The sequence below is a fragment of the Filicampus tigris genome, chromosome 16, assembly GCF_054856515.1.
Source record: "Filicampus tigris isolate MCC_2025a chromosome 16, RoL_Ftig_1.0, whole genome shotgun sequence".
NCBI classification, from domain to species: domain Eukaryota; kingdom Metazoa; phylum Chordata; class Actinopteri; order Syngnathiformes; family Syngnathidae; genus Filicampus; species Filicampus tigris.
Window position 1 is genome coordinate 8722439 of NC_141232.1, and position 16381 is coordinate 8738819.

The 16381-nt window shown below is 41.3% G+C and overlaps 2 protein-coding genes across 3 annotated transcripts; both read left to right on the forward strand.

Moving 5' to 3' along the window:
- Positions 1–18: 18 nt before the first annotated feature.
- Positions 19–4206, forward strand: LOC147134537 (uncharacterized). 2 transcript variants are annotated; one of them, XM_086054923.1, is made up of 4 exons: positions 19–559; positions 649–880; positions 1753–2471; positions 4069–4206. In XM_086054923.1, the coding sequence occupies exons 1-3, from the start codon at positions 305–307 to the stop codon at positions 2460–2462; spliced, it is 1197 nt and encodes a 398-aa protein (XP_085911049.1). In that variant the 5' UTR covers positions 19–304; the 3' UTR covers positions 2463–2471; positions 4069–4206. The 2 variants fall into 2 exon arrangements, with proteins under 2 accessions (XP_085911049.1, XP_085911048.1); XM_086054922.1 differs by lacking the exon at positions 4069–4206 and having other exon boundaries at positions 20–559; positions 1753–2664.
- LOC147134538 (uncharacterized) lies at positions 3851–10383 on the forward strand. The gene is made up of 5 exons (XM_086054925.1): positions 3851–3990; positions 4069–4401; positions 5108–5220; positions 5515–5628; positions 9123–10383. Exons 1-4 carry the CDS (start codon positions 3864–3866, stop codon positions 5599–5601), a joined length of 660 nt encoding a protein of 219 aa, XP_085911051.1. The 5' UTR covers positions 3851–3863; the 3' UTR covers positions 5602–5628; positions 9123–10383.
- The last annotated feature ends 5998 nt before the right edge of the window (positions 10384–16381 follow it).

Sequence of the window (16381 nt, forward strand, 5' to 3'; positions counted from 1 at the left end):
TTCCTCTCAGAACGCAGCACATGATAAATCAACGTTAGCATTTACCCGACAATTGTAACTTTTATTAATCAGTGATCACGTAGTTATAATTGAGTACATTCAAATGAATTTTACTGGTGCTTATTTGCTCAGTGTTCCTAAAATAAGGGATTTAACTCGGGGTTATTTTCCGGAGTGCCCACTGTTTACTGCGAGGACACTCACGTTTCCCCCACTTTCTGCTATCCTCGAACGCCGCATCCAGTAGCATTTAGCTACTTAGCTAACAGTACAGAACAGAGAGGTGTTTCTCTCTCTGAGGCAAATGGACGTCAACGGCTGTGTTTTAGCGGCAGGCCGGGCCATTCTGGACTTGGTGGAGCGGGACTGGCAGCCCTTGTCCGCCACCGAACTAGACCAGCGGCTGGACCAGGCTGTGGAGGACGTGCTGGAAGCGAACCTGATCCATAAAGTCAAACAAACGGATGAACCTCCGTCAAGGAAGGACGTTACTACTGCACACTCTAGTACCGGGGAGTTAGTGCCAGAAGAGGGGCGGGAGGACGACGAGGCAGTCAAGGTGAGAGCCATGCCATTGTCATCACAGCGTATTATAATACATCACAGTGCCATGTGATCTCCTGTCTTGCCATTAAACCCCTCACGCAGTATGTGACTGCCCTCCTGCGGGACTTCCAATCCCGAACCCGCGTGACGGGCCGTGCCCGCCTGTCACTGTGTCTGACGGTCCCGCTGTGCCTCACCCTGCTGTCCAGCCCCGTCAGCTACCGCACTTTGTCGCGCCTCTACCGCTTGGAGAAAGGCAACATCCACCGCGTTTTCTTTTTCTTCTGCCGATGTGTCAACAGGCTGCGGGACGAGCACATTCGCTGGCCCCTCGGTAAGGTTTTGAGTTGTAATATTGCAAGCCGGAATAGCGTAATGTTGCAAGCAGATTGTGGAAAACTGCATTTGAAAGATTCAGGATTTCTCTGCTTGTGGCTTTCATACAGAACGCAATGAAGTGCGATATTGCCGCACCTATGTGCAGGTGTACCGTAAAGTGTCGTTAGAGCAGTATTTGAAGTTCTGGCATTTGTCCAGTCAAAGCAGGATATTACTGTGAAAGTGAGTTTTAGGTTGGGCTGCACAATGGGTAGCACAAACATCATCGTCGCGATAATGGCTCATGCAATATGTGTAGAGCAAAGACATATTTGCAATACTGGCTCACCTGTTTTCTGAGTTTGGTCATGTGACGTTCGCAAGCTGAGCTGTGATTGGTCATTACCTGAGCCCTGAGAAACTTTGATGTCACTTTCACACAATAGCAAGTGGCAAAATAGCCGCGAGATAGATAAAACATAATTAATTCATTCGTATTCCACAATCACAATATAATCAGAACATATTTTAAAGAAAACTTTTGAGTTGGCTTCCTCTTTAATCAACACACCTCTACTTGTGCAACGATTTTGTAGAGCCAGGGTGTCATTTTGTACGGACAGGGTGTAATATAGTTACAGTGGTGTTGTATCTAGTATTATATTATTGATACTTTTGGTATTAAATTATTGCAATTTATTGACACCCTTTGCAACAATGAGAGCGCAGTCAGTGCGGCATGTAACAATACAGCACACCTGTGTGTTAGTACATTTGTAGGAGAAGGCAATTATAGATTTAATGTCGTGAGTACACTTTATTTGCCGATTCACAATGGTAACAATGCAGTATAATGCCATCTTGACAATGTTGTCGTTTCCTCCACAGGAGATGAGGCAGAGGCCGTCCTTTTCCCTCTCTCTGCAGTGCTGGAACAGGACGAGCGGGCGGTCGAAGGCCGGCGCATCCCTCGGGTGTTGGGAGTGTTGGGGCACACCCGTATCCCCATCCGGATGCCGTCAAGTAAAGACAGCGCAGAGCCGGAAGTGAAGAGGGTGAAGAAGACGGAAGAGCGTCCCGTGTCTTGGCTCCATCTTGAATTGGTGTGCGACCGCACAGGACGTTTCATCCACTGCCGCATCGGGAACAGCCAGGACGCGGACCGAGGCGACGCTCTCGGCTCTCAACTCAAGCGGGAATCTCACCTGATGCCTCCTGACTCTGTGCTGGTGGCCCGCGCCGGATACCCACTCACTGCTCGCATTTTGACACCGTACCGGGGACAAGGCAGAACGAGGGAGGAGCGCTTCAACGGCGCGCTGGAGCCGCACTTTCGCATCCTGGACCGGGCCGTCGCGAGCCTGACAGGACGATTCCAGAGACTCCGGAGGCTGGATGTCGGGAATTACACCCGAGCGAGAGCGCTGGTGTTGAGCGCCTGCATCCTCCACAACATGCTGATGGATGTCGGACACGTGCCTCGAGGACAAGTTCAAGAGGCGGAAGATTGTAGTGAATATGGAGGAGGCGAGAAGGATGAGGCGGGTATACGCCTGCGGGAAGCCGTCACGGAAATTTTGCTTTCTGGGGATTTGTGAGAGCCTTATGTAAGATAATGTCTATTTTTCATCATGTTTGCCAGTACACATTTGTCTGCCTGTGCCTTTTTATACAGAACAGGGCTCTAATGATTATTTTAATCATCAATGAATTTTTCGATTATTTTGTCCATTAATCGAATGGATCAAGAACGGGACATTATTTCAAATTGACATTTTAGAAAATATACAGACAAAGTAATTAAGATTCAGTTTGTGGTTTGGTCCGTAACATGTCAGAATATTGAAAAAAAGGTTGATCATTGTTTTCCAAATCAAAAGCAGATTTTTGCGAATGTTTTATTTTGATTCAACACAAAGATAAGTCCGCTTTCACGGAGGACTCAAGGAATCTGAGAATATTTACTCTTGAGAGGCTGAAATTTCAAGGATTTGGACAATTTTATAGTAAGCATGGTCTCCAAATAGTCATCAAAAATAGTTATCAATTCGATTAGTCGATTGTCGATTAATTGTTGCACCTCTAATACAGAAACCGGTGAAGCAGTATATTGATGATTTAAAAAAAAAAAAAAAAAGATCAAAAAGTATCTTTTAAATGATACGAAACAATACGAAAAAAGTAGTATCTTTTCATGTGACTAAGTCGTAACATAAGAATAAAGTTGTATTTGTTATAGTGCAGTGATGCTTTAAGATAGGAGGTTAATCCATTGAGTGACCACACTCATATCTCTAAGCAACCTCCTCATTGAAATGAAAGAAAATGCTGTGTAGCCTTGCCCCACCAAAACAAAATGTCAAAATTTTTGGGATGTTTATATTAATGGGGAAAATATCACTATAGTTTTGCACTTTATAAAAAAAAAAACAGCATTAAGAAATAGAATGTAAAGACTTCAACACAGTCATGGTTTGTGCATTGTTGTGGCTCTTTGGTGTGTGTAACATGGCCACATTCACGTCAACATAGTTCCTAGATGGTGCAAAGACTTTCCCTTTGATTGGTTTGGCTTGGCACAAAAACACCAAATGCAAAAGTTTTTCAGCGAATACAAAACTAAGGGGGTTCACTGTATTGTGCAGTTTTTTTCTTTCAAATTGTGGCTCAACTTGAGGTGTTAGCTGCGTTGTCTCTACAGGACACTGCTGCTTCAAATGGAGAAATTCCACACGTCAAATGAACAACAAAAGCAGACATTTCCCTCCTTAATTGTGCAATTTGAGAAAAGTTTTTTTCCAGCTTTTCGAATGAATATTGTAATCAAAGTGTGAATACACAGAAAATCTCACATTGCTATCATTTTGTTACCTTTTTTCGTCTAGAGGAGAAAAAACATTATTTCAATATTTTGCTAGCATTACCGGGCAAGGTCGACTTTGTGGTCGTTTTTTTACACATGCGTCTAAGTTCACGTCACTTACCAAGAGGTGTCAGAGATGTTGTTGACAATCAAATGTGTGATGTGGGAAGGCGCATTTGCTATAGTGCAGCTGATCATGTCTGCTGTGTGCTTCGGTCTCATCACCGTCCTGTGTCTGTTCTGCACAACTCTGGCTGAAACAGGTAAGACTGATGCTCATGTTCAAACCCGCCAATGGAAAATAATGACAGGTATGAAATATCATCTTGTGTCTTCCTCAGATGAGAACATGGACGTGATATGGAGACCCCTTGGCGGCTCTGTGTCCATCAAATGCAGACATTTGCAACAGGATCCAACGTACATGATTTTGTTCAAAGGCTTCAGGAAGGATTTCACCGTTCTCCACATGAAGTCCCAAAAAAACACCACCGCTAAGGAGTTCGTTGGCAGGCTGCAGGTGGAGGGAGACTTTCCGAATGTGGACGTGGTCATCTCGAAACTGACCTCAGAAGACACAGGGCTGTACTTTTGTGACTACCAGTGGTATGATGACGCAAGCTCAGAACAAAAGAAAGTCGAAGACGACAGCCCGGTGCTGCTGGTGATTGCGGGTGAGCGAACGTCACCTCATGGCATCGTCATGCTGAGGAGTGGATAAAATGCAGTCACAAATTGTCACACAGCGGTGCTTTTTCCATTTTAAACAATTTGCTGGGGTACCTAAATACCTGGAATGAAATGTATTTAAAATGTTTATGTGTGAAAAATATACATGTATAGAATTAATCATCGATAAATAATAGTCATGTATTATAAATATCAATATATGGCATTGAAAAAATATGATATTTACAGGTCAAAGCAAAAAAAAAAAAAAAATGTTGCAAGTAGCTCACAATTTTCAAAGGTTGGTGAACACAACTGCTTGCCTTAGCCATAACTGCCTAATCGCCCAATGAAAATAATTGTCTACTTGTTGCTATGCAAAATTCATAGTGCCCAACTACAAATGCCCCAATAAGGGAAATGAAGGACTACGTCGCTTGATGCTGGGCGGAATCATTGGGTTTAATCGAAAGCGAGTCAAAGGGCAATGGAGGGGGCAGGGTTCATTAAGATGAATCACAACGCCCTCATAAGTGTTCTAATTCGCCCGTTATTGTCTGGAACCGTCGCATCGGACATTAAAAGTCAATCGCGATGACCGCTCTGGTTTGGTACACTGTGTTTGGTTTCTACTCTCAAATGTGAACAAAACGTTTTTTTTCTGTTCTATTTCTGTTCTTATTCGGATCATTTCAAATGTATTGCTAATAGGTGAGCAGCAGTGTGGTAACTCAAACCCAAGTCTTCTCCTGGCGATCTTTGTGGTTTCGGCTACTGTGCTGTTTGGAATCGTCAACGCCTTCTTCCTGTGGGTCATACCCAAGGTGCGTGTGTGTGTTTAAAAGGCATTTTCTCATCGTGGCAGGGGGGGCTGTTTATTTACTCCGCATGCACAAGTGCCAGGATTGGGTTGGTAGAGACTACATTGTAAAATGTATTTCACTCAGTGTTGTGGCATGAAAAGGGAAGCATGAATTTATTTAGCGAAATACTATGTCTGCGGATTCGTGCTTTCATATTTCATACTGGGGTCTCATTTTGTGCCCCCCGTTTAGTCTACAGTTACCATTTACAAAATGACTCCGGCTAACATTAATCATACTTTATGTCATTGGCAGATCAACAGGTGGCACGCCAGATCCAGGCCAGGACGCAGAGTCACCAATGATGTTTACGAGGAGATGCGTGGAACGCTGCGAACTTAAAGACATCCCGTAAGGCCTTGCAAACAGGTGATGCAACCACACTGCGTGCATGCCGCTGAATGAACCATGAGAAATATAGCGACTGTGCTATGCTATTAGCATTATGTTATGATGTCAATGTCAATCAGAAAGTACTATACTTGCTAGTGATACATGCGATCGTCCATATGTGCGAGCGCGAGGCATGTAGAACCCACCGCACACTTCATTAGGTCCAGAACCGAATGAGATCCAATACAAGAGCTGTTTGGAAAATGTCTGACTTTACAAACCAGAATGCTTAGTGTTGATTGACACTCGTAGTGAGGTGTTAATTTACCGTGTTTATTATTGTACTTGTACAAGATGATATTTGGGTAATTTATCCAAATTTTAGAAATGACAGTGTAGTTTTGAACACGTTGAATTAATACCGTTCTAAAACCTGTCTTCGTGTAAGTAAAATTTTGGAAATATGTTGTGTTAAACAAGGCAAGTGTACCTAATCTTGTGTCCGGTGACATGTACGTCATTGTATATTGCGTTATGATTCAGTATTACTAAATGAGAGATATTATGATAATAATATTATCTATTCACTCGATATGAGAAAACAATGACTGGTTTAAAAATATTTTTAAAGCAGGTGTAAGAAAAAGCTTCACTTTAGTATATTCCAAAAATGACTCCATTTATGAATAATGCTGTCCTGTACTTGAATGTGCAATGTGTGCAAAGTAGGTGTACACCCTCACTAACATTCCAAATGATGAACAATGCCTCAGTGAACATAATCCAAAGCCTGTCACATGCCTTGCTCAGGTGATTTATCACCCTGCCATCATTGTTTGCATTTCATGTATCAGGGTTGGGAAAACGATTTCCCCTTTCTGCCATGCAACCCTTGGAAAAAAAATTGAAAAAGTGCAAAATATTTGTTCTGCTGTACATACTCTATTGAATGACTCCAAACAAATCATAAACTCATGCAATTGCCTGAAATAAAGTAATTCTGAAAAATTCTCCACTTGTAGGACACCATATTAGGTACACCCACGGCACCTCATTTGATTCAAACTTAAATTCTGCCTGGGAATGCTCAATTCTGGTACTCTTATCAATTCATTTAACAGGGGTGTGTAAACTTTTAATATCCACTGCAGATAGACTTAATTCTTGCACGTGAGCAAAATTCACAAGTAGTTATGAGAGTTAACTAGTAAAATTGAAATATTCCTTAATGTGGTTCCAAAACAATTTTGTCAGAAGAACAGTTTGGTCATTAAATTCCCATGGTTCTTTGCAGAAATCTTTTTTTTTTTTTTTTTTTTGTTCATCCAAACTGGGCATTACGTTTTATCTTTGTAAAGTGAGTGTTAAAGCACATTTGAGAAGAAAGCGTATGCTTGTTTGGACACATCATGAGTCAAGTTCCCGAAAGCGTACAGTAAGAGATAATATAACACTACGCACATCTGCTGTGAGGTGCAAAATGCTCCCTTACAAGCATAAAATCAGCCCTGTTATCTCAGCTGAATGTTGAGTGATGGCCAAAGAGAAGCACACGCCGTCAATTGTGCCGCCCAAACACAAGCAAGAGATGCTTTTTTTTGTGACTCAACATCTGAAATGTCATATAACAAATCTCTCATCAAATTTGCACTTTTGCAGCATGCACGAAGCAGGTCGATGTCTGTGCTCGTGCATGCATGCAGAGCCTTGTGGCTGCAAGCTGTGAATTTCTTGACCCGGCCAGGATATGTAAGCGTTACCGCATGTGGGTTAAGTGTTACAACAAAAACAAGCAATGGAACGTCTTCGCGCAAACAAGCGGAAACAGAGAACCTTTTTCTTGGAGACACAGCAGAGGGGCCAAAAACAGCAATACCGTGCGGTTTTTTTTTAAACGCGCGTGCAGAGACTGCAGTTTCTATGCCTGCCAAAACTTGTAACAGGAAATGGCAAATGATAATGCTTGTGACAATTTCAAAGCATGATACTATATGTAAGAGATAATCATAAGCCACGTATCTGCACCACCACGGGATTCTGACGAAGAAATGAAGAAGTGACTTAACAAATTTGATTGATTGGAATTTGAAGTTATTTGAGCTTTGATACCATCATCGCTGGTGTGACTGATAAAGAGCAATGAAAATTCCGCCCTTCATGTGATCTGTAACCAATCACATTCAAAGTCATGTTAAGCAGGAGACAGCACACATCTGTAATGGCAATTAAAACCGCATTCTATCCAGTCAGTGGTCCGTCCTCACAACAGACGGTTGCCAGAGATAGTGAGCTTGTTAATGACGGGACAGGAAGTGGCGGCCACAAGATGTCGCTGCAGCCACCACACGTGTGAGTGTTGCCATGCTTGGACTGAGTGCAGAGTGAACAGTAGGAAAGAATGGAGCCAGGATTCAAACTCAGAACTTCTTGACTGTGAGGCAGACATGTTAACAACTTGTCCAGACATATTTTACATTAAAAAAAAATGTCACGGCACCAAACAAAAATGGCATAAAAGTATTGAAACGTCAATTTCTAGTCTTCCTACCAGGGGACTAAAAGACTCTCCGTTTCTATGGCAACACCCTGACCCGACTGAACCTGGCAGTCATGTTCTTGTCAGTGCAATTTCAGTTGTAATTTTTTAAAATATTTTTATGTATACTTCCTTACCCTGTATGATTACTCCTATACTGTATTAGTGAAGTGAAATCCCTATTTTCACAAAAAGTTCTTTCTGTGAGCTTGTATTTGTGAGGAAATAGTCATTTTTTTGTCCTTGAAATGGGAGGGAAGCCCCCTCAATGTAACTGTAAACAGGTCAATGTTGCCACAACACACAAAGACGCACACGCATTGACATATATGACACATGCGGTTGGGTGGGTCACATGGTTCCATTCACACACCCACTCACTGTCAAAGGCCCAACACTTAAGCGAACTGTGAGCATTTTTTTGTGGGGCGAGTAGTACTGAGCAAAAACAGAGTAACAAAAATTTTATTTAATTTGGGATTGTTTTGAAAGCCTTTACCCATTTTTTATTACTATTTTTCTAAGATCAAATTTTTCTAACCGATTAGTGTGTAAACCGATTGGCGATGAGAAGTGCTGTGTTTGCGCCAAACATACCTTTTGAAATTACGCCAAAAACAGATTATCCCGTTTTATCAGATCATAATAATAAAAAAACAAAACAAAAACAACATTTTTACAGTAAATATGTAAATGCACCAAAAAAAAAAAAAATTCTTTGCACTCCATGGTTTTACTTTGAACACATATGCCTGGCAATCCACATTTCAATTAACGTGTTCAATCAGTGGATTAACTAACAACTGGTGTGTACACAGACAGTCTCCTTGTTGTGCGACTTATCTGTCTTAGGGAAGACTCCTAAACATGGAACAGCCAGAGTTTAGGAGCCAAACCACTCCCGCACATGCCACATGGGCGTGCGTCACGACGCAGGAGCGCAGGTGTGATTGTGTCCATGACCGTCTGTCTTTTTCTCTCTCTCTTTCCAAAGAGGTGCACAGTGCATTGGAATACGCCTTCAAACTTATTGCTGTCCCGCTGAAGTGAAAGGACCATCCAGGAAAGACGCTTGTAAAAAAAAAAAAATAATAAAAAAAAAATAAAAGAACTATTACACTTTTTAGTCCCACAGAATTCAGGAGGAAACATCGCCACCATGAAGAAATCTTCATACACAGGTAAATGTGTTACTGACCTGCATGCTATCCAAAGATGCGTTTTGGAGGGAGTTGATGATGACACCATTGTTGTCATTATGGAAAGGTTACTATAAATTCTTCATAATTCATATTTGGGGCGAAAGACCCATGCATGACTTTATGGGTGTGGTTACAAAGCTTCACTTGCATGTTTGGACTCCAAATGAATGACATCATGATAGAAAAAAAAACTGCAGCTCATGAGGCAAAACATTAGGTACAGTTTGGTATAAAACAACTATGACATTTTAACACTGATATTCCAATATGTTGATTAATGCCAACTTGAACTGCATCGCGTCAAAATATTTGGCAGTTTTTCTTTGAATGTTTCTTTCACGTGGCTGTAAACTTTAGCTTTACAGATGCCTTGTCTGCTCGGCAGACGGCGTGTGCAGTTAATGTAAAAGTATTTACAGTCTTCGGAGTGGATCGTTTGGTTGAGGTGAGGCATTTATTTAACCAAACAGCACTATGCATCACTTTCCAATTGGGTTATGGTGTTTATTTTCCAATTTTGGGAGGATTTTTTTCATCCACTCCCTGACTTATTCCAACTTGTTAAAATGCTGACCAGCTTTTACTATGGAATGTAAACTTCAGGTTTTCAGATGTCACGTCTACAGCATTTGTGCTGCATTATTTGTTTATATTGCTCAACTGCAAAGTGTATGAGGCGTATATTTGGTGTAAGGGGTTTACCTTTTTTTTTTTTGACAATTACATTTGTTCCGGGTGAGTGTTATAATGTTCAGCAACTTTTGCCATGGTATGTTTTTCTTCAAATGTCACTGTAAATTAACACCTTTCCAGATGCCAAGTCTGCTTTGCAGGCGGTGTGTGTTGTTCATAGTGAAACTGATTGCAGCCACTATGTGACGGGTTTATTTGAGGTCAATCATTTATTCAACTCAACTACAGAAACCAACAGGCATCTATGAGGGAAAAGGTCTATTTTTACTATTTGTTTCGTCGTAGTTTCTTTGCAAACTCGAAATGAACCAGTTTCCCATTGTCAAGTCAATGTTGAAATAAAGACTGTTTCTCTTTAAACTCGTGATAAATGTCAACTTTTCTGAAGATCCGCCGCTCACTCCCCATGAGTTAAGATAACAGATAAGAGCCACTAAGTGGGGGTGTTTATTTGAGTCGAGGTGCTCATAACTGAACTGCTGTCGTATCAATTGTTTTTTTTTTCCTGAGGGGAAAAAGAATGTGTCTATGAGGTATACACTGTTTATATATTCGAGTGATTAATTAGGGCACGGCATCTAGTAGTTGAATTTTTTTTTTTTTATGTAGTTATGCTGTTGTAGCAGCTATTCGCAACCACTGTACAGTACATATAATTATTATGATTATGTATATTTCTATGCCAGTGACGTATAGGGACAGACAAAACAATGAAATAGTCTTCCTCTAAATGACAGTGGCTATGTTTAACCTGTGCATTCAGTCATAGCTTTATGTTCTGCTCAACATGCTCAACTCAAAATCAATTCGTGAGTAAATTGAGATGTCATCCTTTTTTCAGTTTGCATACTTTTGATGACATTTTTGTTGGCTGCGCCATGGAATTTTTCTAATGTAAAATAAGTGGATTGGTCCAATAAAGTGGGGCTAACACTGGCTTGAGAGTGCACAGAAAAAATTCATGGAACATCGGTGGAAGATGATGAAGGCCATCACGTGATGTCTTCCCCTTTTGAAAAAAAGAGAAGTGAAAAGTTAACAGCCTTAAGGATCAAAGCTACCGACAGCTAAGGCGACCTCGTCACTCACGAGCCCGCCGCGAATTGCGCACATCCTGATTGAAACACCCATCTTCCTCCTCACCTATCACCCCTCTACCTCCTCCTCCTCTTTTTCCACTACTGGCTAATCTCGCGCCCATCCGCTGAGCCTCATTGACCTCCTCCAACTCCAGCTAAGCTCCGGCTCAGTCCAATGTACACAAGGTCTATCCTGCGGAATGCCGCTCTTCCCGGGTCCTCTTTCCAGAGTCTTTGTGCGATCCAGCGCCTGACACTTTTCCGTTGGAGCCAAGTGCAAGTTGGGTCATGCCACATCTTCCTCCTCCTGTGTGTGTGTGTGTGTATGTGTTACGCGATGTGTGTGCAGGTGTCACATTCCTTTTTGTGGAATCGTATAATAACAAAGTGTATGTGTGCATATTGCTTCTCTCCAATGTGTGGGGACGTGTATTTGTGAAGGGGCAGCGCATGTACACACACACACACACACACACAATTCCAGTGCAAGTTTGAATATATGGTGTCTTGAGATACGAATGACCCGACTTACAAGTTTTAAAAATGTAAACATCCTAGATACAAGCACTATATTGTGGCAATGAACAATTTTCAAAAGTTCAAATGGAATTAAACATTGTGTGTGTAAACAACTACATACTGTAGCTTTGCCTTAAGGAAAGTCTGCTTAGCTTAATGCTAACAAACAATGCAAAACACCATATATGGGCTAACAAAGGTCAGGATATTATATATATATATATATATATATATATATATATATATATATATATATATATATATATATATATATATATATATATATATATATATATATATATATATATATATATATATGTGTTCTATGCTCCCCCACTAGTCTAAACACGATATTCTGATTAATATTGCATTTGTGGAATATCGTTTTTATCCGGCCATTCTGCCACTTGGTGTCAACTGGAAATGACATTACAATGCCTAAGGGCTCAGCTTGCAAATGTCACATGACCAAACCCAGAAAACAGGTGAGCTGTGATTGGTTGTTAACTGAAAAATACTTTTGACTTGATTTCCTCTTTAAGCAATGGATATTTGAACACAAATGGGAGAGTAACACATCAAGGCATATAGTATAACAACGGCATATATTCTTTATCCTCTGGGGAGAACGATTAATATTACTGCAGCTTACAGAAGAGTTGTGACCACCTCCATTTATCACTCTATGCCTGTATTATACTCCCCCAGGTGGCCAAGGCATGCATACTAGAATCAGCGGCACAATGTCTCTTAAATTAAAGAAAAAGTGGCAAAGGCAGCTTGATTCTTTACATTTTATTTATGTCATTACTGTATGATTATAAAAACTGCAATAATTAATAGTGGTGGGTTGCTTTTAAATTAGCGGTGACTGAGCATATAGGCCACTTTTATGTTAGTGCGGTATGCGCTGGTATTCTGTTGCTTCAGTCAGCATGTATTGTTCCAAAGATCCGTGAAACCAGTCCCTCCACCAATGCTCTGGATCAATGAGTAACCTGTATGAATATCACCCTCCACACACACACATGCACATGGAGTCCTTATTTTCCAAGTCCTCCTGGTATGTGCTTTTATGTTCCACTCCACACAAACATGAACATGCACTTCCAGGTCCACTAGCAGCGTGACAAAAGACTTCTTCTTGCCTCACATTATGGCTCCTAGCTTGTTTATACAATGCTGTAAGAGGGGGACCAAAGCTATTGTTTCACGGTAACATGAAAGTCAAGCTATAAAAGTATGTTGCGACATATTTGCCCTGTCATCTAGCTCGACATGCTGATGGATGGCCTAACCTTCAATTTGACGTCCTAGAAGACCTTGTATAATGGAATAATAAGGTACTGGGGCACATGGATGTGCACGTACTGTTCTGCGGTTGTCCTGATCCCAAATGATGATGCACAACATTCAGTAGAGCAGTTGGTGGAGCCCGTCATGGTTCCGCGGCTATGAGTTAAGCATAATAGCTACTTAAAGCGGAAGTCAACCCAAACATATTTTTTTTCAAGAATATGTTCCCAGCAGGCCCACTAGTTGAAACACGGCATTCTGATTAATTTTGCGTTTGTGGAATATAAATTAAGCAGCAAAATGCACTAATTTTTAGTCATCTCTGGGGGCGGCCATTTTGTCTTCTGTCGACTAAAAATGACATCAGAATTGCTCACAATGACCAATCGCGGCTGACCTGTTTTCTGAATCTGACCCGTGATTGGTCGTTGTGATGTCATTTTCAGTCAACAGAAGACGAAATGGCCGCGCCCAGAGATGGATAAAAACGAGTGGATTAACACGTATGCCACAAACGCAATATTTATCAAAATGCCCTGTTTCAACTAGTGGGCTTGCATAGAACATATTCTTGAAAAAAATAGTTTGCGTTGACTTCCACTTTAAATTTGTTTGAATCTATATTCTGCTTAAAAGGCTATTAAAAAAACAACTGGGGAACGATGATTTCAATTCACCTACATTCAAAAAAAAAAAAAGAGTTATGTGAATATGCACCGAAACGTAATTGTCAACAACGGAAGGGTGTACGACGTGTGCTGTAATGGACCAGCCGTTTGGTAATCTCCTGAAATTCCCCGTGGCCACCACGCCCCTGCCGATGTTAGTGCTCACTTATTTGCGTGCAGTTTTGGAGTCCATAAAAAAACATTCCGCCATGATTTTAAAATAACCAGAGATTTCATTACCATATGGACAAAATCGCCCTCCGCTGTCAACTGAAAATGACATCACAACTGCCCTCGGGTTCACATTGTGAACGTCACATGACCAAACCCAGAAAATGCGAAAAAAAGCTGTTTTATCACTACAACCTACAACCACGACAACAACCGATGATGTTCATACCCCCGCACCACTGGTAACTACGAACCCTTGGTCCTCCTCCCTCAGCCTTATGGAGCTTTTTCTGGAGGGACCTTCTGCCTTTATTATTAGCAGCAAAGAATGCAGCTCTGCCATACGGTCGCAGCTCTACATTGATAGCAGACATTGTAGGTAGGCTCCAGGCCCAGAGGGAGCCTGTAAAAAGATAATGGGGGGTTCTGATGTACAGCAAGACATGTGCTTTGACATCTACATGTGGGTATTACATGATGGATGCACCCACAGGCATTTAGTTTACTGTTACAAAGAGTAAGAGTATGAATGCGATTGTTTACTTTAAAACCAGGCGCATATTTATTTGATCATTGCTTTGGTAGTTAGCAGGCTGCTTCCCATTGTTTCTAGGACACAGGATGACAGCATTGTGTATTTTTTTTATTCTGGAGTAAGTACACAAGAGCCATCGTGATTTGAATGACAACATTTTGTCTTGTTTTTTTTTTAAAAAAGGATGTGGCATGTTTGTTAACTAGGCGGCACGGTGGTCGACTGGTTAGCACGTCCGTCTCACAGTTCAGAGGTCGTGGGTTCGATCTCCCTGTGTGGAGTTTGCATGTTCTCCCCGTGCCTGCGTGGGTTTTCTCCGGGTCTCTCTAAATTGCCCCTAGGTGTGATTGTGAGTGCGGATGTTTGTCTTTCTGTGCCCTGCGATTGGCTGGCAACCAATTCAGGGTGTCCCCCGCCTACTGCCCAAAGACTGCTGGGATAGGCTCCAGCACACCCCGCGACCCTTGTGAGGATAAGCGGTATAGATAATGGATGGATGGATGTTTGTTAACTACCAGGGTGCTTCCTGCTTCAAAGAAAATGATGACTGTATTATACCATTTTCATTTTGGAACTTGGGGAACGGTTTCATTGTGATTTGAATGGCAAAATAAGATAAGAAAGCTAAACTTTAGAGGAAGATAAATTTGTGTCAGTTAGCAGGCCCCTTTCTGGTTTATGGACAGTGCCATAAAATTGCACTTGCTGGAGCTATTTATGACACAGGATAGAATATTGTTGCTGTCCATTGAAAGCATCTATCTCCGTAGTTTTTTAAAAAATTTTATCCACATGTACATAGGCCTACTCGAACGTTTGACATTCAGTTGTCTTTATCCACTTCTTGACTGCAAGAAGAAAAAAAAAGAAAAAAAAATATGCTGAACCGTTAAAAGCATGTTGACCTGACATGTCTTGGTGAACAGGCACATAAAAGAATCCCTGTGTGTATGACATCCACCTAGTACATGCTTCCTGAGGGAGGTTTCTAGTCATAAAGCTCCCCAGACATCTTAAGTGACTTGCAAAGGAAGTCTGATCCTTATCTGCCTTGTCGATGTTGTTTTATTGGCTGCTTTATTAGTATTCTCGATTCACATACTTTTATACTCATTGTGTTTGTACTGTACAGAAAGGTGTGTGTGCAGCAGTGTAGTTCAGGTTCAGGGTCAAGGTTGAACTCATTCTTCTGCGTGTGTGTGTGTGCATGTAAGTGTGCTAGCTAGCTAGCTAGTTAGCTATCTGGAGCTGTAAGATACAACAAGATAGCTACTTATCAACATAGCTAGTAAGTGTGATTGTAAAGTGATAAAATTAGTTACTAGCTAGCTAGGTAGTTAGCTGAAGTATGCCTTGCAGTGACAGATACATTAAAGGTCTAAAGAAATATAATATATATAATATAAAAATATTGCTTTCCAATCTACCGCTAGATAGCTTGTCTGGTTCTGTGTATGTGCGTGTTGTTGGGTTTGTTTTGGTGTGGTCCTCACTCATTAGGAATGCATCCAGGTAGAGCACTTACGCGGCCTGTAAAAACAACATTGAAAAATGGCTGTGCGGCAGACCTTTCAGCCCGTCTCGCTTTGTTTCACGCACGCTCGTCGTCTGCACTCGTCCGTTCCTCTCCCTTGTTCTCTATCGTTTCGTCTGTCTCTTGCCCCATTTGCAAGCACTGTTGTGAAATATTTGCAGCATACTCTCAATGTGTATAACAGGGGCCATAAAAACACACTGGAAGCAGCATATGTGCATGCAGATAAATGGGGATCCGTTCCCAGGCCCACCTGCAGGAGAAAATAAACATTTAGAAAATAAAAAACAATCGAACGTCAATGTGCTGTCCTGTAAAGGTAAAATGTGTAGTAATTTAAAAATCAATCCGCGCCTATGGTTACAGCTGATCTGATAGATCAAATATACTGTAAAACCTTCTAATTGTACTGCTTGAACACAAATTGTTTTTCCTAATTCTTTCAATGAAAATACTGTATAAATAAAACCCATGTTGGAAATAAGCTCAGGATGTGTGGCAATGTTGTTTGCTTGGCAAACCACTCCTCCTTTCTTTGCTGCTTTGCTTTGTTAAC